This window comes from Diorhabda sublineata, chromosome 4 (assembly GCF_026230105.1).
Source record: "Diorhabda sublineata isolate icDioSubl1.1 chromosome 4, icDioSubl1.1, whole genome shotgun sequence".
Classification (NCBI taxonomy): domain Eukaryota; kingdom Metazoa; phylum Arthropoda; class Insecta; order Coleoptera; family Chrysomelidae; genus Diorhabda; species Diorhabda sublineata.
The window spans coordinates 33,470,995-33,496,186 of NC_079477.1; the positions used below are offsets into that span (position 1 = coordinate 33,470,995).

The window sequence follows — 25,192 nt, forward strand, 5'->3', positions numbered from 1 at the left end:
AGTATTAAGTCTTTGTATCACTCTGTATAGTAAATACTTATCAAACAGTTCATTCACATCAAATCCAGTAGTAGTCCAATAGAACTATATTATAAAATCAGAGTTAACTCGATTAGTTGACCTCTTATATCCTTTCATTTTGATTACAATTGCATTTAAATTACCCTAGGAATCAATGAGGTTACTTGTAACCCACTGAGGCTTAGTTAAGGTTTTGATAAAAAAAATATTCTGGATTTCGCATACCACTGTTTAAATGTCCTAAAAGTTTTCACTATAATTATCTTTATCCCATTGCATTGTTATTTTCATATTCATCGTTTCATCATGAAAATGAAGAGAATAATTTCATACGATGTATAAAATCCAAATAGAATAAATTCATTATTTAGGTGTTACTGTATATATTTACGAAAAATCGCGAAATATGTCAAATTTGAATGACAAATTGACATTTTTCAACGTGAAAATTCGATCACTACCTGTAACTCCATTCTATCGACAAGTGGAATTTCCAATTTTCGAAATAGAAGGTACGAACTTATGATGAAAAGTGCGATCATTAATTTAAACAAAGTGAAAAAGTTAACAAAGCCTTGGTCTGTGTTATGTAACAATAGATGAAACCAGGTAGTGCTAAATTAGGCCACACCCTGCTAACACAAGGTCACCTCATCAGCAGGGATCCTTTACCAAAACACAGTAATGAAATACTTTCTGTGACACATACTTACTCAGTGTCCGCAATTAACGACAACAGGCCCAACTTCCTTCTGGCGAACTAACAGACCTTCTAGGATCCTCACGTGATGCATAATTTAAACGAGTTTTTAAAATCGATCGATGCTCTCAGAATCATATAATTTCGAATTAATTTTTATATAAATCATCATTTGTAAACTTTAATGAAGCCAAAGATCCTCGCAGTCGATGCTTATTATCAAATATAAAAAAGTGTCATTCTCTATTCAACTCAAACTAAAATACATTTTAAATCGATTTTCCGTACACACAATGCCTTTTACATATCCCTATAAAAATAAATCTAATTGTCTAAAATCAGTTAATCGCCCTGGCCTCTTGGCCTCCTTATACATCTATCGGGAAATTGTGCACCGAGGTACTAAAATTGCATTGGTAATGTGGAGTTGTTCCATCTTATTGTAACCATAGCGCAATCACTTGAAGTTTCCTTTCCTGGGATAAGTTATTTTGCCAAAGTGACATAATTTTGATGTAGTTTCAAATAATGATTTCATTTAAATTATCCTAAATGAGAAAAGGGAAAATAATGTGGTTTCCAACAATCCATATCCGAACATTAATCTATTGAGGGTATTGCGTGTATTCTCTCTCCCAATGAGGATTCTTCGTTGACGCAATTTTGCTCGAGAATCCCACCTAATTTGATTTAATCACTCAGTGCATTGGCAGCTGCTTTTTTATCCTATCTTATTTGACGAAATTTGTGAAACTGCTTCTCTATTTAAATAATTGTTCCTGGGAACATACGTCCTGTTGTATTGGGGTTTCATTCCCGTAACCAAGTATTGGTAAAACATTTCTGTTAATCTAACCATTATTCAGAATTGAAGTTACCGAATATCAATTTATAATTTAAATTCAAAGTGCTTCGGGATTTTTTATAAATACGTACCGTAACCAAAATAATTAATTCCATTTGGATTCTGCACATTGTATATGACATGAGAAAACTTTTAAATATATTACAAATCAGGTACGGAGCAAGGTCAGTGTTATAAACAAAACTTCCTAAGAAGCTTGGTGGCCTTCCACGATCTGGTATTCGCGCAAGCCCGGAAACATTGCGAAACTCGACTCCTCACGTTCTCTTTTTATCAAGGATTGGACACGTCCGTACGTGATACTCTTACTATATCCATATTTAATATGATATAAAAATGGAGGCTCGTAGTTTAGATGATTACCGAATTTTTAAATAAGCATTATGCAAAATAAGTTGTAAACAATGAACGTGTGCAACGTGTTTCATACACGAACACAGAGGCGGATCCTTATAAAACGTTATCTTTAGTATGAAAAATAATCTATCGATCCAAATAGATAAAAAAATAACATTGCAATTCTATTACATATTAAATTCATGATTAATTCAATAACACCGTTGTACTCGTAATATTAAATTGAAAAGGAAATAGCAAGAACAAATTGGTCAAAATCGCCCCCTTTGTACCGAAAATTGTGTGAAGGTGTCTGAAAATCTGCTCCTAATAGGGGAAAAACGGTGTTTACCGTAAAAGTGGTACCGACAGTTTTTGTGGGATAGTTACAAAATTCTGTTTTTCTACTACATATTTTCAAAAAACTAAAACAATTTTTTTATAAAATAAATAAATTGCTCTCCTATTAAGACAATGCACCTTCCCACTCTTCCCTAAGGAAATGGAAACCCACTAAAGCACGCACCAAAGAAACCCATTATGCAAATAATTTCTATTAAGATGCAGAATTTACATTTTCTTTAATCTCTTTCATAATTTCTTACTCATTATTGGTGAAGTCCTAAAGCAGTTTCCGAGAAAAGCAATAGTTAAACTAACACACATTTGATCAATACATCTGTACTATCTATCCTAAACAACATATCACATAGATGTTTAACTGTAAAATAATATTCTTCTGTCACAAATTACTCTTCCTCGTATCTTCGATCATAAAGTTTACTGGTGTGTACGTGAATCATTTGTTCTAACGATTGTAATTTACGTTGATAACACAAACAGAAACTCTGGTTAGATTCCAGCCCGCACCTGTTTCGAGATATTTATCTTTTCCCGCATTTTGCACTGCTGAATTTATGGTAGAGATATATATTCATTTTAATATGTTCTTGTTTACTTCAATTAACAAGACAAGTACAAATAAATGTGGTAGAGGTGTTCCAAAATAATAATTTTAATAACTAACCAGCTATTCGTTACCTTTCTTCTGTCGATCAATAAGAGAAGGCGTTATGTATTAGGTTCTTCATGAACCTTTGTACAATATAAATATGGTCTGCTGTATACTATTTTGAAAGAGGATTCGCATGAAGAATGTCCAAGAATTGCATTGACGCCAGAAAACATAGCGAAAATACATGATATGATTATACAATATTTTTGACCAACCGAGATGTTTAGTAGAAGCTCTTCGTATCTCATTTGGCTTTAAAATAATTTACATTACGTACAGTTTTAAATATTGTGTTTAATGTGAATATCACCAACGATTACTAATGAGTACATGCAGGACCAAGACCAGGCTATTCTTGGTCTTGGTCCTCTTGAAAATTAGCGTTTATGTTCCGGCTCTTGCACCAAAACTGTTGCAAGTCACACACTTTTTTGAAAATAAATAGTATTTCAAAGATTGTTGGTTTAAATAATTAAGACAAGTTTCTATAAATATAGAGAGCCCAATATCTAAGCAGATGCAAATAAACTGTCTTGCATATGATGATTCTAAGATATTTTTTTAAATCTGTTAAATATCATCCGCTACTTTTTGATAGATTTTAAAAATTATTTCAACATAAAGGTAGTTTGCGTGTAGGTGGGATTGTTTTCCATGTTTCAAATCAAAATCGTCAGAACCTTGTTAAGACGAGAAAACTACCTTTTTTAGGTAGTACTTTTGTTAATTAATGAATACAACGTTTTCTATTTGACCTTCTTTTTATTTTTACCAATTTTTGAAAGACGTCCAAAAGAATTTTCTCTTCTATATTCGACTAAAAAATTTCGATTATAGCAATATTTGAACACATAAAACTGTAAGAGTCTCAGCATAGTCCGTCTTGATCTGTCTTGCAAATACTCGGTCTCAGTTTTGCTTTGCTGGATGATCTTGATGTTCTGGACCTGAAGCTGGTCTTGGTCTTGCAAAAGCGATTCCAAAAATTCCAATTTACATAGATAGCTTTCTTTCTCGTGCTGATAATTATGTGTGACCATAAACATCCAATTCAATGCAACGGCTTTCTAAACTGCGTCAGCTACAACGTAATGAGATCCGCATAAGACTACATTTTATATTAAACGTACCATATGTATAATATTCTCATTCCACGTTTTTATAGAATAATAACGATTAGATCATGTGCAACCAACTCCTCAGACTTAAATCTCATATTTGCTTTTTAAAACATCTGAACCTATATATACCAACACCGTCAGAAATCGATACACAATTTATAATCTTGATTAAATCCCACATCATCCCTTCTAGTTGCTTCGGAGAGGCGATATGATAGTATTAATTACTCCAACGACCGGACTAACGGCTATCTCTTAATCCGAATTGTCTGAACAAAATGAAGTGTTATCTAGTTTGGTGCAGGCTCTTTGAATATTTACATTGGAACATGATCCTGATTCGCATAGCGAATGGTCATTTTTATCGACAATGTCTGTCGATTTGCATCTTAATTGAAATTTTGAAAGATAGATAAACTATTCGGTAACATCAGGTACTTTTTGTGATGTTCCGAAGGTAATTATCTATTTTCATTGTTCTTGAAGTATAAAAAATAATAGTTTTTCACTTGCTTCTACTCGCAACTTTAGAATTACTCATAACAAATTTCTGCTTTCAATATACTATATAGAGTTTCATACCCAAAACCCATTTGATTTAATTATACGTATAACATACTTCTTTATACTTTGTATATGTTGGGGGTATCATGTACACTGCGACCCAAAGGGTCTTTTGTATTCCCTTTTCTTGTTGTGTTACTCAATATTTGAAGCTGATCTATTAATTCTACACCTTTCCCATAGTTCAAGGTATGGAATGGCTCTAGCTGCCATTGATGTTTTCGTCCACTATTTCATACACCAGATATATTGCTCCGGAGTTCCCTAGTCCCTAGTCGTAATAGAATCTGCGCGTTGCATTTTCTACTGAACCTAGTGTTTTTAGGTGTTAATTGAGGCGACGGTGTCCCGACTCCCGTTAGTATTCGTTAACTACGTTAATTCCTTCCTCAGATAATCCCTTTCCCAGGAGTATTGTTGCCTGTATCAATCCTTGCAGATTGTTCCAGTAACTGGTGTTTTCTCTATTTCCATTTTCCAATTTTTTCTCTATTGTTCTGTAATTGATTCCATCAAATGTTTTAGGTCGTATAAACAGTTAATCCACCCCTACTTTAGCAAGTCTATCATCTATTTTAGTGCCTTTACTCTAGTGAATCTCGGGACCCATTGGAGTAGAAATACTTCTTTGAACTACATAATATATTTTTTTTGAAAATACATGTATGGACTTTTGATACTCTAGGATTTGAAATAGTTAAAGAACCCGTTAAAGAAACGTCGTTATAATTACTGCTTCCGATACATTTTTCTTTATTGTAATTGCCGGAACCGTCATCGTGACATGTAATATACCTTTTTCGGGTGCATTATACATTTTCTACGAAGACGGTCAATTTTGAAACATCAAATTTATTTACATGGGAACCATTTCCTACAACAACTATACTAATTTCCAATGCCATACTGCGTTCCCGAAAATCAAGATTTGCGATTGTTAATGTGGAATTTTCAATATGTTTTTCATACTGTTTTTTCTTTTTTCATTGTAAACTATATTTCCTCATGGATTTGGAACATATATGCTATACATATATTTTTATTTACATTGTGAGGCTTGTACTCAATTTTTGAAAGAAATATTTATTTTGGTAGTTTGAAAATTCAGTATCCTAATTTTATTATTAAATGATCTATTCCATTTACCCGTTCCTCCTTACTCGTACGTTTCTACCAAACAATTCATATTTGCATACTTAAGGATATATCAAGTTTGAAGTTTATGGGCACCGGTTTTATTGAAATACACTTAAAAACTTACTTAACAGAGTCATCTTCGAGGGGCTCTAATACCCTTAACAGGAACTTTCGGATGAACGTAAATTAGATTAGTGTCTGTAATTTGGGTTTGCTGTGAAAGTTTCTGGATACCCTATATAACCATAAATAAAGTTTATGGCTGATCATAATTCAAATCAATATGTATATAGAAAAGATGAGTTTAACCATAAAAATACGAACAGTGAATTTTTATTAATTTTATTTTTACATGAAATCTTGTGCTCTAAGTATAATAATTCTACCGCTTGTCTTGAAAAAAACTCGAAACACACTCGTTTTGATGTCATCGTCATCCAGATTTATTCTAGTGAAGGATTTGTTCACAGCCAAATGCCCTGATCAGATCTTGGATCCTATTAGTCGCTTATGAAAAGGCTTCACCATGAAGTACAATGATGCCTTCACTCTCGCATGCCATGCTTTTTCTTTTGAATAGTACAGCTATGGCTTCTTAAAATCGATTGTTTCCCTAAGCAATAGAAAATCCACCACATTTGTCGGACTGATAATGTTTAATTCAACTTGTCTTTTTTTAGGCAATGTCGAATGTCGCCTGTCAGTATCTGGCTCAGAATCATCGTCGCCTTCGCTATCCTATTGCAAAAGTAAAGTAAAAACAACGCCCAAACGCTTAGTATTGTAAAAATGTGTCAGTATTTTTGATACCCAACGTGATCATGACTTGACAAAACTATTTAGATGAAGAAGAAATCATAACGTCTTGGATCTCTTGGATATTTTGATCAACTTTTTACACCAAATCGTCAGTATTGACTTTCGAACTATTACAGGACTTTTCACCATAGAGATATTACGAAGAATTTCGATCTCTTTAATGCTTTCAACACAAATAAAACAGATAACAGACTCTACTTCCCAGCTAGCGGTATTTAAAAACCACTCCTAGTATTAGTTTCTACTCATGTATTCATTGAAATATAACTCGTGATACCTGCTTTACAGGAATATCAAAAGAAATTGAAATAGGATAGTTGACAGAAAGAACCAAAATTTCTGGAACCACTAAGTAAGACATTTTCGTCATACACGTTTCAGTTTTATGGATCAGAATTCTACTAATGATATACATTTGTTTGATAAATATTAGTTATCAAATATAACACTTAAATCGTTAATAAATTCTACAGGTTTGTTTCAACCCGTCAAAAAACCGTTTTACGTGTTCCAACCGGGCAGTTAACATTATACGAACGATTCTGTTTTGTGTTCCAACCAACCTAGTTATCGTTTGTAAACCGTTTTCGGTTGGAAGCAAGTACTGTTACCAGAACCGTGCATGACTGGAGATTGCGCGGAAAATATTATTTAAACGCTTTAATCGGTCCAGATTAATACGTCAATCATATTTTCGCAATACTAAGTATATTTTTCCTCAAAATTAAGCTTTCCCACCGTTTCCTTGTATCGTATTAATAAATAAATCTAAAAATTGAAAGTTTCGATTAAGAAAAAGCGACAAAGACATGAAAAATGATTAAATTGTGCGTGTAACAAATACCAATTAGGTTCATGACACCTCGCATGTTTTGAATATTCTAGCTCGATTATTCGTCAAACATAGTTGAAAGGTGCGCTATTGACACATAATAATTTTGATAGTATTTTGGTTTTTTTTGCTATATAACGAAAGTTCAAACACATTCACAGTATATTGTTATATGAGTTTATATTGTTGAAAGCTGTATCACTATTATGTTTATAAAGTACAAGAGTGGCCTGAAAGGTTTCTTATCTATCCATAAAACAAAATATTTCTCAAAATAAGCATTTAAGTACGTGACAACATCCTCGTTTGATAAAAATTTCTCTTCTGCAAGTGAATCTTTAATGTTACGAAACAGAAGTAAGTCCCTAAGGTCCCAGATCTAATGGATACGCTGGGTGGTCAACCAATTCGACATGCGACAATAATTTAATGTATCTTGTTTGTCAATTTTGATAATCCAATCGGATGAAATACTATGATTTGAAGATAGTTCAGCAAATATTCTTGTGTAAAAAAATCTCTCAACTTGTACCCTTCTGTTTCGCTATAGAACACTGATACTGATACTGTGTTGATGCGTATTGACGAGATCTTCAAATGAACCAACATTGCATACTATTTTTGAAGGTCTACGGTCTTTTGAATAAATGTCTTAAAACTTAAACGAAAACTAAAAAATATTCATTACTCTTACTTCTCATAATCCCTTGATTCTTACTTTATGTTTCTAGTTTATGATATTAGAGGTATTTAGTGATGGACTTTATATTTTCTTTGATCCACCTTTACGTTTTCCTTTCCAATTATCAGATTAGCTCTATTCCATAGTAAATCAAATTCAATTCTGTCTATTTAAGATTCACTGTCAATAAAATTAGTGTCTTTTCCACTCAAACTTGACGTCTTAACTAGAAATCTATTATAAATCTTTTCATTAGAAACGCAAAGATATACTCTACCAAGCAAAACTAATTTTCTGTATTTTCTAACACCCAATTATTAATAAACTCAAGGTTATCACAATAAATATGAATAAATCACTATAACAAACCATTGAAACATAGGTGTGTAATCTTCACTTTCAGTTTCAGTTCAATTAACCATTATATCCTTTCGCATTTCATGGTCGTATAAAAAATGTTTCCAGAGAGGAAATATTAGTAATTAAAGTAAGTTTTTAAAACTGAAAAAATATATATAAATAACAACTTAAAATGTCATTTTTATTTCGTTGAATGAATTGCAAAATTCTCGTGCTCCATTACACTTTATTAACCTACAATTGAATAATTTATTCTATCACTTTTGCTCAACAACAACTTTTTTATATCTAATATTTTTAGTTGAAACAAATATATAATAAACTGAATTAAAACAATACATACCAATATTTAACCTCAGATCTATTACTTTATTTAGATTTTAAAAAGTCACTTACAAATTTTATGTTTTTTATTTTATGTTTTCTTATCTTAATAATTTTCAACAGCTTTCTTTTGCGACCCATGCATCTTCGTCGTTTGTGATTCTGTCAGTTTAGGGTATCTTCAGGATGCGTCTATAGAGCCACATTTCAAATACCTAAAGTTTTTTGATTATTTGAACTTTCAAGGTCCAGGTTTCCACTCCGTACAGCAGTACTGATCACACAAAACATTCCATGAATCCCATTCTGACGTGGAGGTTTAAATTTCAGTTTGCAAACATTGAGGAGTACTTGACAAATGCCTTTCGAGCCATTTCAATTCTGATGCTTTATGAAATCTATAATATTGATCTATCCTTTCAATACTTGGTGTAGATTTAGATAGATTTTCCGTTTTCTCGATGTAAAATGCAGAGTATTGTGACAAACTATGGAGTTTTCCCTTTACTTTGAAACAAATTTCTATACCATTCCATATGAATAATGTTGCTTTGGAAAATCTAGACTCTTTCACACGGTATCCCTCGATATTTGCACTATTTCCAGCGTTATAGCTATTTCAAGTCTACAGCAATTATATGGGGTTGCACGATTTCTTCCATTAATAACAAGTGCAGTAATCACAATTTGCTAGCACTTGAACGTAATTCACTTAAAATGGTACGAAAAAAGAGCGTGTATTCCTTGAAAAATATGCCAGAAAACTCAGTGGCTGCTACACAATTCGCCGTATCAGCTATGTGAAAAGGTGGGTAGTTTTTTCAACATAGCTGTTACCGATCTAAATGGCGCATTAAGCCTCATAAACTTTCTTTCTTTTCTGTTTCTCTCCACACGAATTGAACTATCACCTTTCCTTTTTGGAACGGTGCACTTTGAGTCAGAATTATTGCACTCATAAGGTTTCTTAAAAATTCCGCGACTCTTCCAATATCATTTGCGACAATAATTCTGTTAATAAATGCTAATCTTATTCAAACTTCAGTTTTAATTAGATAGTTTTAATAGTAATATAATCACGTATGGATACATTTGGTTTTCGTGGCGCCAATGGTAGCTTCTAAATGTCATTTCAAAGGTTTTCCTAATTGTAAAGATCGAGCAATAATATTTTTTCATAATTTTTACTGTTTGATTCACTCAACCGTAGAAAATCGGCATAATTATTAAAGTCGGCCAAGGCGATTAGTTGAGAAACATCATTTTAATTTCAATTCGAATTATTCTGAAATCGACTTTTGAATTTATCAAGATCTATTCTACATTTTATGTAATAATATTGGAAAATGTATTTAAATTACTTTCGAGAGTTGTTAAAAGGCGATATTTATGGTTAAACTGTTTTTATATAATATGCTGTAGAAACAGTCTTGTAAAACTCAATATATGTATATAGATTATTTTAAACACAGTTTAAATATCTATTACAAAACATCGCGTCGTTCTTGTTTTAAATATCACGCCATATTTCTTTAAACATTCTAATATTGAATATGTTTGTACGATTTATGTTTTTGTATCAGACTCCCATCTATCGGTAACAAAACGGAAAGTCATACCTAGAAAGCACCCCTCATAGAAGTGTCATTAAGTTTCTCATCAGTAATTTTGTTCTCTTGTCTAGAATCATTTTTTACTTTTTAATTTGATTATGACTGAAAGCGTGTGTGTTTTTCATTTTTTATAAATTTCAATTTGTTTTTCACTTTTTAGTATAATTTTAACTCTAATAGCGTGTTTCCTATTGTTTTTAAACCCGTTGCATCTTACTTTTCGAAAACTTTTGTGTGTTCAGATTGGTAGCCGTTGAAAAGTTATTTGAAAAAATACTAGCATACAAATCTACAGGTGAAAGTAATAAAAGGGTGTTAAAAATAGTACTTTTGGAGAAATAGCGTTCGGTAACTTTCTGACTGGGACTATTTTCACGCAGCTATTATTGTTCTCGTCAAATATTACCAATCTCGAATCCGAGTTTAATAAACAACCGATTGTAGATGCCCCCGTGGGAGAAAATCTAGAGGGTGATCATGGTGGTTATTCTGTTGCTCCTTTTTGATCAAACTTTTGGTCTGTTCTTAAATGGAAGAATCTAACTTTGTGTTTCTCCATAATATTGAAAGGAATTGAGATCTTCTTGCAACATCTGCCATCTTCAATTGCCATAACTTTTGAGACTTATTCAGTTAATTCTGTTTTTTTTCCAATAAATTGAATATATAACAACTTGCATAAAAAACGTTATCCAAAATTAAACAAAAAGTTGAATGTAAATGCTAATGATAATTTTCTTTTGTTACAGACGAAGAAAAATAATCCGAACCACATCAAGAGGCCAATGAACGCGTTCATGGTGTGGTCTCAAATAGAACGTAGAAAAATTTGCGAAGTAAGTCCAGATATGCACAACGCCGAAATTTCCAAAAAATTAGGTAGGCGATGGAAACAATTGAATGACGAAGAACGTCAACCGTTTATAGAAGAAGCAGAACGACTCCGTCAATTACACCAAAAGGAATACCCCGATTACAAATACCGTCCCAGAAAGAAAAGTACCAAACCAGCTCCTAAGAGTAGTTCATCCAAAAAAACTAAAAAGCCTGGTAAAATACAGAAGAACGACACTAATAATAACAATAGCACCGTATTAAACGAAAAGATTTTTGCTAGACGTAGTACAGTGCCAGAATCGGTTGCGTCGAAATTGAAGTTTAGGTTGACGAACGTCGTAGAACAGAGGCAGGTGAATAGGGTAGTAGATACAGAAGATAATATAAGACAGAGTATGCCTTTGCCTCCGATGAGCTTCCTAGCTAAAGTCCCTTCGAGTCCCTCTTGCGAAACTCCAGATTCCCCAGAAAGCGCTACCATATACGACGATACATGGGTCAATAATTTTAGCACAGTGAAAGAGGAACCCGAAGACAGGTTGTCACATTCTCAAATAGCGACAGCTACCTTAGATGACCTCGACAGGATTGACGACTTGTTACCAATGGACGGGAATATTCTAGAAGAACTGGCAGATATAGATACGAACTTCGACACAGCATCGAATTGTTCCGCGTCTCATTTAGATTTCTCTTGTCCCAAGGATATCCCAATGTTCTCGAATATAGAGAACGCTTGGTGCGAAATACGAACCGAAGATTTTTTAATGTGTTGAAAAAGAGACTAAGACTGTTTTTTTTTGAGATTCTACTGTGTGTGGAGGCACAATTATTGTTATTAATATTCTGGGGTTGGTCCTCATTATATATATAAAACGATGACCACATCGACAATTTTTATATTGTTATATAAATATTATTAACCCCGACATTGATCTCATTTTGCGTTTATTATTTTTGTATTTATCATTATGACGTATTACCAGAATCTACCAGTTTCACGTAAGACAGTCATTTTAGATCGAGAAATCGAAACCACAATTAAGAAAAGTCTTTGTAAATATGAATATTTTTTTAAAAGTGTGTTAATTAACAAACATAAGACAATTTTTTGGTATCAAGGAATGCAGAATACCAATCTAATAATAGTATACTAACAACTAGTTTTGTCAAAAATACTTTGATACGATTTGAAAATTACACTTATCTATTAACTGATAGGGTAATATCTTTCAGCTGGTTGATTATAAAGTTTTTTACTATCCCAAAATGAATTATAAGAAAGGAAATTGTCACAAAGGTTAAATCAAGTGAATGACTAGGCCGAGAAGTTATAGAAAAATTTTATCAGCTCATTTGTTTTTATCTTTTGGTCACCCAACTGTCACAAAACTTCAGAATCCTACTTTATGACTTATTCCAAGGACTGAAATTGGGAGAATTGGAAACTTAAACAAAAATCATGATGTAAAAACTACAAGGTGTGCTATAGCGCACCAGCTGGGAAGCAGCCAATGAGAATTCGCTCCAAAATGACGCGCCAATTTAGGAGCGAATTCTCATTAAGAGATGCGCAGAACGAGTCGAAACTGAGCCCTCGGAAAGAACACACCTTGTAGTCAAAAACTGTTTTGTCCTCCAGATTCGGACATTTTAATTTCTCCTTGAAGATGAGAGAGTATCGTGATTCATTTTCATTCTCTTCTTTCTTTTGATAATATCAACTTTGTTCGCGGTAGACATCCTGAACATGTTCTGTCACCAGTTTCATCCGCAGTGTGAAATTGTGCGTTCGTGTTGCTAATAAAACAATCAAACAATCAATTTTTCAAATCCTGTATTCGTGGAGCACAGATTTCTGATTCCGAACGTGTTCTGAATACGTCCAATGTATCCTCGGACAAATATTTTTAATCTGGCGCATGTGCATTCATCATTTTTGTGACATTTATCAATTAATAATATGATTTTAGTTATTCATAAATCGTTCGTGAAGCAATGTATGTTCAGAACATATTCTGAACAAAGCATGAGCATTTGACATGTCCAGACGATATTCAGTATACATTAGGAAGGTGTTCAAATTATCTACTGCGAACGAAGCTATTGTATTTTAAATCGTGGAAGGATTGAAATTAGGCGATGTAGAGGCTGAGAAATCACAGGAATGTTTTTACTGGCTAAAAACTGTCCTCGTACAAACTTGGTTTTCAAACTTTCAGTGGAAGTTCCGCTTCTGAAAATAACCCTCAAACCATATGATTAAAAGACCGTTGATCTGTTGGAACTTTGCATAAGTTTCCTTCACGTTTTCTCACAATTTACGCCACTTATTTTCGTAACTTAAAATGGCGATTTCATATTTATTACTCATCACTAATCATCTGCAGCTACTCCTTACGTTGCCAGTTTCATTAAGCAAGTCACACTTCTTGTTTTTCATCGTCATTTGAATACAAGTCGATTACTGCAGCATATTTCTAATAAACAGTAATAACTATTTTACCACAAATAATAGATTTGTTCGCGCGTCAGTTTCCGAATCAATTTTAGACCCGATCGCATGTACACTTTCAAAATAATCGTTCGTAGATCGCCCACTTCTGAATTTTTAGTAGAAGTTTCGTGTTCGCAGGTCATTCGATTCCTTTAATTATTCGTTCGCGGTAAATCAACATCCTGAATGGGTTCATAATCAAGCAAGCGCAATACAACAATACTAAATGAATTAACAACTGATTCAGAATCTATTCTGTATTGACTCGCGACAAATCTAATGATGTTGCCTAGTAGTATATATATATATATATATATATATATATATATATATATATATATATATATATATATATATCCCCTTTTATAGCGTTATACGCCTTTGGGTTCCTAATCTCCAGGCCTGTCTATCTTGCCAGTCGTCGACTGCTAGGTTCCTTTCGGACATTGCTCTAGTGATTCCTTGTAGCCATGTTCTAGGTGGTCTTCCCCTCTTTCTTTTTTCTTTGGGGGTCCATTCTAATATTATTCTTGGTAGTCGTTCTCTTCCCATTCTCTTAACGTGTCCGTACCAAATCAACTGTTTCTTTTCTATATCTTCTACTAAAGTTCTTTCTACTTTCAATTGTCTTCTTATTTCCTCGTTTCTTATATGTTCCGTTCTAGATATTCTTGCTGCTCTCCTCCAGAAATCCATTTCCACTGCATTTAAGTTATTTTTTTGCTTTTCTGTAAGTTGCCAAACCTCGGAGCTATATGTAATTATTGGTTGTAAAATGGCGTTGTATATTCTCTTTTTTGTTTCTGGTCTAATATTCTTTTGCCACAGCACTGAGTTCAGGGCTCTTATTACTTTTCTTCCTTTGGTTATTCTGTCCCTAATTGTTTCCTCGTTTCGTCCTGTTGTTGTTAGTTTTACACCTAGGTATATGCATTCCTTACAGTTTTTAATTATTTTTCCCTCTAGATCTAAATTCCCAGGTGAATCTTCTGATCCTATACATATGTATTGTGTCTTCTCCGTGTTAACCTGTTGACCCCACTTTTGGTATTCTTCTATAAGTTTTCTAGACATGTACTCCAGATCTTCTTTTTCCTGTGCTACCACTACCTGGTCATCGGCATAGTGCAGTGTATACAAGGTGCTCTCCCCAATGTTGTGTCTCTGTATAGTTCTTTTATAGCCTTTATTAGAGTGGTATTTATGCTCGTTCTTTCCAGAACCTCCCATAATTTTGAGACAGGTACTGTGTCATACGCTTTCTTCAAGTCTACCAATAGTAGGTGCACTTCTTGTGATCTTACGGTTCTCTTTTCGATTATTTGTGATAGACAGAAAATACTATCTATCGTCGATCGACCTGCTCTGAAGCCGTTTTGTTCCTCGGATTCGTATGGGTGATATTCTTCACAAATGATCTCCTTTATTATTTTTCCGTATAACCTACTGAGCGTACTAGTCACTGTAATGCCCCTATAATTATTGCAGTCTTCCTTATTTCCTTTCTTGTATATGGACGTGATCCATCCTTCTTTCCACGTTTGCGGTATTGGTTCTCCATTTAGATGTCTATTGATAATTTCTGTTAGGATATTAAACAGCCTATTTGTTCCTGCTTTTATTAATTCTGCAGGTATTCCCTCTGGACCAGGAGCGCGCCCATTTTTAAGTAGTGTTATAGCTTTCTTTGTTTTTTCTACGTTGATTTTTATTGGTTCACCTGTAATCCGTATGTCTTCAGCCGGCATGTTACTATATTCAGATCTCTGTTCTCTGAGTAATGAGCGGTAATAGTCTTGCCATTTATTTGGTGATATGGTGCCTATTGGGATATTTTCTTTTCTGCCAGATCTAACATTATCTATAAATCTCCACGATTCCCTGGATTGGCGTCCTCCTAAATAGGTATCCAATTCCTTGCATTTATTTTCCCAGCTGAGGTTTTTGGCCTCTATCGCAGCGGTTTTAAATTTTGATAGAGCTTCACTATATTGTTCCTTATGTTCTGCTTTTTTAGTGCTTAGCCAGGTATGATACAATCGTTGTTTTTGTTCTTTTAAATTTTGCAGTTGTTCAGTCCACCAATAATTTCGTGTTCTCTTTTTCATTTCTTTATATCCTAAGGCTTCTTTGGCTGCTTTGTGTATGCTGTCAATTACTACTTTGGTAAGATTGTCTGTTGGTTCTTGTTCGTACTCCTGTGGGAGGTTTTGGTCCAGTCTTTGTTGGTATAATAATTTTGTGCTCTCGTTCATAAGGCTTTCTATATTATAGTTTGGTATATCTATATCTGTTAAATCTTTACTGTTTTGCAGTTGATTCTTTTGTTTGTTGTCTTTGATTATTGGCATTATTAACTTAGCTTTTATCAGATGATGGTCACTTCCACATTCTGCGGATCGATATACTCTGACATTGTGCACTTTTATCTTCGTTTTTTGTTTCATTATAAGATAGTCGATTATTGATCTTAGATTTCTAGTTATTTGCGTCCATGTATATGTGTGTATTTCCTTATGTTTAAAATACCCATTCATTATTCTTAGTAAGTTATGTTGACAGACATCTATCAACCTGGAGCCATTATCATTCCTGGTATTTTCACCGTAGGGCCCTATTATCTCATGCTTCGTTTCTTTGCCAGTTCTAGCATTTAGGTCTCCCAGTATTATGATTTCTCGATCGTTACCTGTCTGAGATATTAGCTCATTTAGCGTTTCATAATACTTTTCTTTTTCATCTACCCGTGCGTCTTCATTAGGTCCATAAGTAGCAATTATTGTTATTTTGCAGCCTTTTAAATTGACATTAACTTTTATTGTTCTATCGCTTATTGCTTCCCAGCTGGAGACGTTCTTCTTATACTTCTCATGTATAAGTACGTAATTTGAGTAGATTATATGCCAAGAATGAAGGGAAATAGTCACAAGGACTAAAATCCAGGGAATTTGTGAAATGGCCATATATGACTGTAGCAATAATTTATCCATACTTTTCAAAATGACTTCTGGTTAAAACGCCATCTTAGTAGAACTACTTAAATTTGATAAAATGCCGTGTAAACGCTTCTCAAAGTATAAATCATTTATTTTTACAAAAACAAATGACCAAAATAAAAGCATCTTTAAGTACTCGAAATGTAGAAAGCTCGAAGGCATATTTTCATGAAACCAAATATGAAAATGAAAATCCCGTCAATTCGATTTGTAATTTATTTTGACCAATGACACTACTAAACCGTTTTTCCCAGTTACTGCAACCCTTGTGCCAAATTTGATCTAATTAATACCCTATTGTGGTTTTTAATTTTATTAATTCTCTCTAAAGTGACTGAACACTAATAGTGCCTAGCTCAGTACGTTTGTCGACCCGGCAAGCCCGGTATTAGGTTTTCGACTTTTTAAATACTGTTACCTTATAAACATGGTAACAGAACACAAAAACAGGCTGTGATTCATCTGTTTGATGACCAATATTTAGTTGTCAAAAGTCCGTGTAGTCATTTTAACGGTTCTGCTACTGCTTAATTTCCTTTGGATTTCACCGACGAATATGTTGATATTAAAAAGTTGTTAGCCAATTAGTATGCAGTCAATTTGAGAAAAAGTAAACGATGCATTCATTATTCTCAGTTAGGAGAATTATCTTTTCTTTAAATAACTAATTTTCAATATACTAAATTTTCGGCATAGCAGATACTGTTTCTAGCGCTTATGGTGCATTATTGATTCGTAATAGTTTCTAAAACTTGTCAATTTTTGTAAATATTTCAATTTTAAAAAAGAATGCATACTTTTTGGCGTTAGATATCGGGTGCATTTAGCCATTTTAATCCGATGTGTATTTTTTCATTACTCCCTATAAGTGTGTACATCTAGTGTTTTCAAACTAATTTTGTCGGATGAACTGAGCATGCGTGCTTCTTATTCGAAAAAATATCCACGTTAATTATGCTGTCAATTATCAATTGCTTTCGGTGTCAAATATAATCAGAAGGACTTGTTTAGTCAGTTCTATTACTGATTAAATAGGGCAAAACTTGCGATACGATTTTTAAATTTCAATGAAAATCATCTCCAACTACCGCGCAACTTCTTATTTCTTCGATCCAACCATACAAGTAATTCAATTATTTCATAGTTTTGTCTTTTCAACATTCGCTCGATTTCCTAATGTGTAAGAGTGATAAATGATAAATTTGACAATTTGAAGAAGATTGTAAAGTATCAATAAATAAGTCCTCGGTCTAACCAATAACCAATTTTCCAACTTTCCCTCGCCATTTTTATTAAATCGAAAAAATGTTTTCTTTACAGTCATAACTTTCTAATATTTTTTGTCTTGTCTAAAAAGCAATTAGTCGTTGGGGGCTAAATCTAGAGGATATGGTTGACGTTTCTCCTATGTTATTTCCAAATACTCGATAAACAGTGATGCTTGCTTCAGGTGGATACAGATCCTAGTCACGTAGATGAAGTCGTTTCGAATGTAGTGTAGGATCCAGTGACTATCGATACTAAAAATATTTTTTACTTTCCCTAACCAGATTCAAACAATAAAACTATTTGAATGATTAACTCATTATTGCTTATGGCCTGATGCGAGGAAACGTCGCAGCCATTTGAAAAGAAGCTTTTTAAAGTGATAGCTCATCCATCTATTTATCTCTCTAAATTTTGGTTTCCCATTATTGGACTTATCGATAGATGTAAAATTGTTATCAAGTCCATTATGGTCAATGAAAAGACAAATTTGGTGGATACTTGAGTGAATAATAATGATTCTACGTGGTTATAATTGAAAAAATTATTCTCATAGAGGTAGTATAATGTAACAATGGATGTATTGGAATAAACATCGGATAAAAATTGTTTATACCCAATACCTCTTAATTTTCTTATGTCACGAAAAAGATAACACTGTTGCAAATTAACCGTATCGAATTGAAAAAGGTGAAAAATACTCAATGTTTTAATGGATTTGGATAATACAATAGTTCTATTAGAATAACTTCATATCATACTCGATACTACAAGCCAAAAGTTTAAGACCATCTTAATTAAAGTGATAATATTAAATAAAACACCAATAAAATATCAATTGTTCAATTAAACTGTTAAATCATACAATAAAACACTTGTTGACAATCAATATAATTGAAAATCGTGTAGAATTTTCCACAAAAATCCTCTTATACATTCTGATCTTTTTTCACAAGTCTCAATTTGTTTCAATTTGTTGATATATTGCACCAATTTTCGCATAAAGCAGTTTTTCTCGCGAAGACGGACCACAATTACAGACGTTCCTATCAAGCTCTACCCACAAAAGTTCACTGTGATTGAGTTCCGGGCTCTAACGAGGTTACACTATGTTTATTAGTACTCCTTGTACCTGTTCGAACAAAATTTGGAACAATTCTGTGGCAGTCCTGTTGGAAAATGATTCCCCAATTCAAATTAATTGCAAACCCGGCATGGCATCTTTTTCTTAAATTTTTTGTACTGTTCCTTTTTCATAATTCCATAATTAGAACTTCTTCAATCCAATTTTTATGGGCAGGGTGCCACTGTATCTGCTTTTTCCGTTATTGTTTTGTGGTCTTAGCAAAGGTTTTCGGATGGCAAATAAAGGTTTAACTCGAGTTTTCTTCACTACAACGAATATTCTGGTGCTGTTGAACTTCTATTTCGCTTGCTAGCAATAACAATGAAATTATATTCACTTGACGTATTAACTCTCGGCCTTCCCGAGCATGAACGATCTCAAGAACTGCTTGTTTCCCTGTATCCAGTTATTGCGCTATGAACAGAAGTCTTCAATAACTTTAATTTTAAAGCTATCATACTTTCGGATTTGCTTATTTCGCGTGCTTTTCTCATTTTCTGACGTGGTCTGCAGAAACCAAAACTTTAGTCTAATGGAGATTGTTTGCGGGCAAACCCATGTAACCTTAGGTAATAATAAGTTGGAAGCACGTGTTTTTAGAAGCTACATAATTATTATTGACCAATGGGAAACAAAAGCGAAGCAATTAATTATTAGCACATCATAAAAATACATTACTACGGGACCACCTGGCTCTAACGCAAAGTTTGTCGGTGCTTGAAAATAACACATGGTTATTGACCAATAACTTGGAAATAAATAAAAAAATGACTTCTTTAGATATTCTATATTAACAATAGAATATGCAGGTATACATTTTCGTTATTTATCTCATAGGGTTTCGTTACAATTGATAGATAATTATGTTGTTTCAATGTGGTCTTAAACTTTTGACCAGCAGTGTATTTATAAAGTAGAAGAAAATATGAACAATTTTTGAACTGCAGTCGTTTGTACGAGACTTTAGTTGACTGGAATTCCAATTGAAACTGTAATCCAGTTGTATTTGGGGCATCGTTAGAAATGTTAAGGTTGTTCGGAATACCTTGAATGGTTTGCATATCTTTTATCTGGACCATGTTTCCAGATAATGTTATAACATCTTGAAAGGAAAATAAAAGTATCCGGAATACGAAACTTAGGACAAGGATAGAAGAAGCTCGTGAAATCTTTGCAAACGTCATACGAAGACATGAAACAAACTTTTTCTCTAAGAGATATTCTGTTTCGCCTATTAGTAAGTGTCTATATCTGGTAAGGTTCTAAAGAATCATTCAACTCGTTCAAGCGTGTTTCAGTTACATATCATATAATTTAGATTTGCACTAATTTTTCGTTGGATTTTTCTCTAGCTATTTTGTCGATGCATTCACTATAATTGTTGCAATTCACAATCTTTTTGCGGGGATCATCGATTTTTCCATTTGAGATTGCTGGTAGGAAATTATATTTTCATTTAATTATTGAAGCATATTGTAGATATTACGTGACTGTACAGAATTATTTGAATTTCCACAATAGTCGCAGTCGGCAGCTGTTGATTTGTATTTAAATATAAAAAGTAACTTTTCTCAAACTGAAAATCTACTTGTTCAAAGCTCTTTATACTATTTTCATTTGTTTCATTTTTTGGTTTAAGATGATACGATTCTCTTAATATTTCCTTCATTTTCTTTTTATAAAAAATATTTCCTGAAATATCAGACGCTAGTTGATGATTTGGTCTTTCTCTAGGACGTTCTTCTTGATCTTTTTATTCTAATAGAACATTATTTTGGAAAATATAGTATGATTCTTCTTGTAGTAAATATGTTCCTTATTTAACTTCAATACCATTTCTCGCTGTACTTATGTACGTTATGTTTAGTAACTTATTCTGTACATTATTAACCAACACCTTCAAATAAAAGAAAATAGATTATTGAACGATTTATTATTCTCTCACATTAGGAAATAAAGTTTGAACATCTTTAGGCATCTATCGATACTTTTCTGATAGGTAAATAATATTTTTTAACTATTTTCCAACTATTGCTTTAAGATTATTTTAATTTATTAACCCTTATCATTTACGTTAATGTAATATGTTTTTATTGTTAGCAATATATGCAAATGAGTTTCTAATGCTTTTTATTAATACCATTTTCATGAAAACTATAACCTAAAAACGGTTCTAATCAATGAGAATGAAATAAAAATCGTGTTATAAGAAATTCCCTGTGCATACTGATTATTGTAATTCTCTCGTCCATAATTATTGTACTTAAATTCGTTGTAAAAAATCTCAAATCGAGCACTTGGGTGGTAGTAGTAGTAGAAATCGATATACAGTCGATACAAATCGATATTACAAGTAGGCTAGGAATGTTTGTGCAGCTGTCAAGTTGGTTATTTTATTTCAAAATCATTCAAATTCCTTCCAATCTCTTGTGAAAATACTTTGATTGTTACTCCAACATTTTCAATTATTTTGTGATTATCTGTAATTTCGGATATAAAACTGTCCACTCAAAAAAGATCGACACTGTTCTCAAAAACCACAATTATTTATTTTGTCTTGAATAGTTATTTCCAAAACTAAATTTTTGCAATGCATAGCATTAAAATAAATTCATTCTTGTACAAATTCATCTCAACTGATGCTAATAATGCTTTTACAAATGAAACCAATAATAATCAATGAGTAATGAAACTAATTCATGAGTCAATTCCTCCACACTGAATATTGACGAATTTTATTTTTATGCCCATTACTCAGTTCCATAAATTTGTTGTGTGTATCAATCAAAGCTAGAGCATACAAATACTGACAAGAGGTTTGTCGCGACATTGCCGCCTCAGCAGAGGATGCAACGTGCAGATTCTGTTAAACCTCTATCAACATTCTCTCAAAGTTTGAGAATCTACGGAACTCCAGAATGGTGAAATTCCTGTTCACTCGATTTTGATGACTTTCAATATTTTTCTCATCATTGCAAATAGTAACCAAAGTTCTTTGTGTTCCTTCTGATTGACATTTTGCTCTCTTACATTTTCTCTAATCGTTCAGAGTTACAATATTTTATCCTATTGTTTATATGGTCTCCAATTTTCCTTATTTCTCTATATTTTTGTTTTTTATCCCAACTTTTTCTTGAATTTCTTCAATATCACTCTACCTAGATTATTTCGTATTTGTTTACATTTATTCCACTGTTATTTAACATATTTTTGTATATTGCCAATTGTATCACCATTTGTATGAAACTTTCCAAATTCTATTTCATTTAGTCGATCATTAGATATAAAACCCGACGGACGTAGGCTAAAAACAGATTATTTGTTCCAAAATGTGTGAACAGGACCAAATATACCGAAATGTTGTAGTCTATGCTATCGTTTCTTATAATCTTATCAATTCGATATTTCTTATACCCACTGTCGACCTTTTTTGTTTGAATAAAACTATTCATTATATATAAATCTAGTAAGTTGTTGATTGAGTACACAGTTTGATTAATCTACGAGGACAATAAAAATGAATTTATCAGTACTTTTAGGAATTTCCTTCTTCCTTATAGATGAATCATCTGTAAAAATGCTAATTGTTGAAAATCACTACCTATATTTCTTTCTCGTCTGCTCACGGTCCATTTTAACGAAAAATATGTCAACGCACAAACTTGTAATAGACAATTAACCAATAGCGTTAAAAACTTTTTTAAAATTTCAATAGAATTTTGTAGAGAGCAACATTTGATATTCTTGTAATGAAAAATATATTTGAAAGCGCTATAATCAGCGCAATTGTGTGCTTTCAGTGTATTAGCTGTAATAATAATAGATTTGGACTGTCCCTATATTATAAATAAGAATTTTCGAAAATTTTTAAAAGCCTGCCTGTAAGTATGAATAAAGTATAGCACTAGAGACTTGTCAAAGTAATAGACACTTCCTAAAAAAACACATCGAATATAGATTTTCAAATCTGGAAACGTTTTTATTTCATAAATATAACACAGTTTATATATAAAAATTTTTGCATAATTCTTATTTCTTTGACCTTTTGATATGTTCATTTTTCTAAATGTTATTGATTTTAGGTCTCTTCTGATTTAAAATTAGTTTCTTTTATAATTTTATAAAGACAGATGAAAATTTGACGTTTCAACTTCTTTTAGTCTTTATCAAAATAATATATTTTACAATAACTTACTTAATCCTGAAGCCTTTCTACCTTTTCATGTGTAATGCATGCTGGAGTCATTACGAGGGCTCCTTTTCCACAGCAGTGTCCATTCTTTCCTATTCTGTTTTCTTTTGCTTAATTTCCTGTCATCTTATTCCTCGATACAATGAATTAAGTACATTAGGAACTATCAACCAAAAAAAAAGTTTTTGACAACTTTCTGTTTTGTTTTCTTACAAAATTTTATAGGGGATTACAACCAAAGGTCAGAAAGTTGGATTACGGATGTCGAGGAGAAGCCGAAGCTTTATATTACGTACTTCAGGAGCATTCAACCTTATATTTATATTATTTTTCTTAATCCACTATCCGAAATTATTTTCGACTACGTGATAAACAAAAAATTTAATAATAATTTAATTAGACTCAAATACGGAGACTGTGGCATCCATGTCATAATTCTCAACATTTATGTTTTTTTTTTCTTAAAAAGAAGTGTCTAAAGACTATCAGTTCGAGAAAATAATCAATTTATAGCGATTCTTCTTCTTTCTATTCATAACGGATCATCGAGCAAAGGATTAAAAAATACCGATTCAACGGACTTTTCTAGGCTGTTGAATATTCTATTTTCCATTATAATTTGATCCCCTTTCTCTAAGGAAAAGTTTAAAAAGTGCATTAAGACATCTATATGACTAGACTGAATACTTGAACAGATTTAAGCGTGTTCCTATTTCTATTATAGCTGAATCTCATTTGATTGCGACAACTAGGCTCCAAACTTTTGTAAAAGCTGCTTTTTTTGGTCATAAAGATAATTATGCCTGAAAATTACGTTTTGTTTTACTTAATTCGTTGAAAACTTACAAAAATATGACGATTTGGGATTTCCTCTTGTTTGGCTAAATGACATAAAATAACTCATAACATGTGTACGTGGATCATACTGGTCTAAAGTACCTTAACGAGTTCTACCGCCTTCTCTCATAGTATTCATAGCCTGGTATTTGGTAATGTATGCTGAAATTAAGGTTTTCGATCTACAACTGGTTGGGGGCTGTCCAAAAAGTTTAAACATAATCTAAAAACGATTGTCTCGTGTGGAACGCACCTTGATGAAGCAAAAGTCATCGTCCCATAGAAACCCAAAATTGCTCAGTCAATGATATGTTTTGACGGGAATGGTCATTCATGAGCTGGAATTTGGGGCCCACTTGCGCGGCATATGGAAGCACAATTGGATGCAGACATTTGTCACAATAACTGGCGGTATTCAAATAACCGTCCAGTAACACTAGGTCTCAGTTCTTCCTTCAATACGAACATTGGTCTGTATTAAATAGGCAGTCGTAAGTTCCACATTCTCTGGTTGTTTTCACATTTGAGCATTTGACTTCACATTCACATTTGATGATCTCAGTTTAAGTATTGGTGTGCCCTTGCTACTCTTATACCATTATTCCCGGGCGTGAAGGTTGTACTCGTGCAACTTGTTTGGCCGCTCACAATGATATTGTTTGTCGAATTCACAATCTAACTAATCTGCTGTGATTGTCCGATCTCATAATGCCTGTATACAAATAAAACAGTTGTATAGAATACGTTGCTCTTAGATGGCCAGTACCTGGATGAGGAGGTAAGACTTCGGCCAAGGTCATTCAAATTAATAACCAGAACATTTATTTCGTCGTCGTCTAAACAAGTCATAATGATTTTCTTCTGTTAAAATTCGTAAGTAGCGAAGTAATGATTGGAATAGCTTACCAAATTGATAATAATGATGGAAAAGAAGAAAAAGACACTACTAATAAAATGAGTAACAATCTATTCTGGAAATAAATGAGAATATTAACTTAAAATTGAGTTAGAAGTTTATAAGGAAACAAAAACTAGAAGTGGTTATATGATAC

The 25,192-nt window shown here is 32.8% G+C and overlaps 2 protein-coding genes across 3 annotated transcripts in view; one reads left to right on the plus strand and one right to left on the minus strand.

Annotated features, from left to right (window-relative positions):
* The window catches only part of LOC130442332 (putative transcription factor SOX-14), an 80,483-nt gene extending 67,987 nt beyond the window's left edge, over positions 1–12,496 (plus strand). For both annotated transcript variants that reach the window (XM_056776351.1, XM_056776352.1), the window contains exon 2: positions 11,139–12,496. In XM_056776351.1, the coding sequence (XP_056632329.1) occupies positions 11,139–12,002 (864 nt within the window). In that variant the 3' untranslated portion in view covers positions 12,003–12,496. The remainder of the gene's footprint in view (positions 1–11,138) is intronic.
* A 137-nt stretch (positions 12,497–12,633) lies between these two features.
* LOC130443358 (craniofacial development protein 2-like) lies at positions 12,634–16,686 on the minus strand. Its single transcript, XM_056777930.1, has 2 exons — positions 15,444–16,686; positions 12,634–12,674 (listed from the first exon to the last, which is right to left on the minus strand). Exons 1-2 carry the CDS (start codon positions 16,684–16,686, stop codon positions 12,634–12,636), a joined length of 1,284 nt encoding a protein of 427 aa, XP_056633908.1.
* Between the last annotated feature and the right edge of the window lie 8,506 nt (positions 16,687–25,192).

Excerpts from the sequence above, each read along its gene's own strand:
- LOC130443358 (XM_056777930.1), bottom strand. The coding sequence starts at position 16,686 with ATGGCCATTTCACAAATTCCCTGGATTTTAGTCCTTGTGACTATTTCC. Across the intron at positions 12,675-15,443 it reads TGAAGACATACGGATTACAG|TTTCCAATTCTCCCAATTTC; the intron begins GTGAACCAATAA and ends TTTTTGTTTAAG.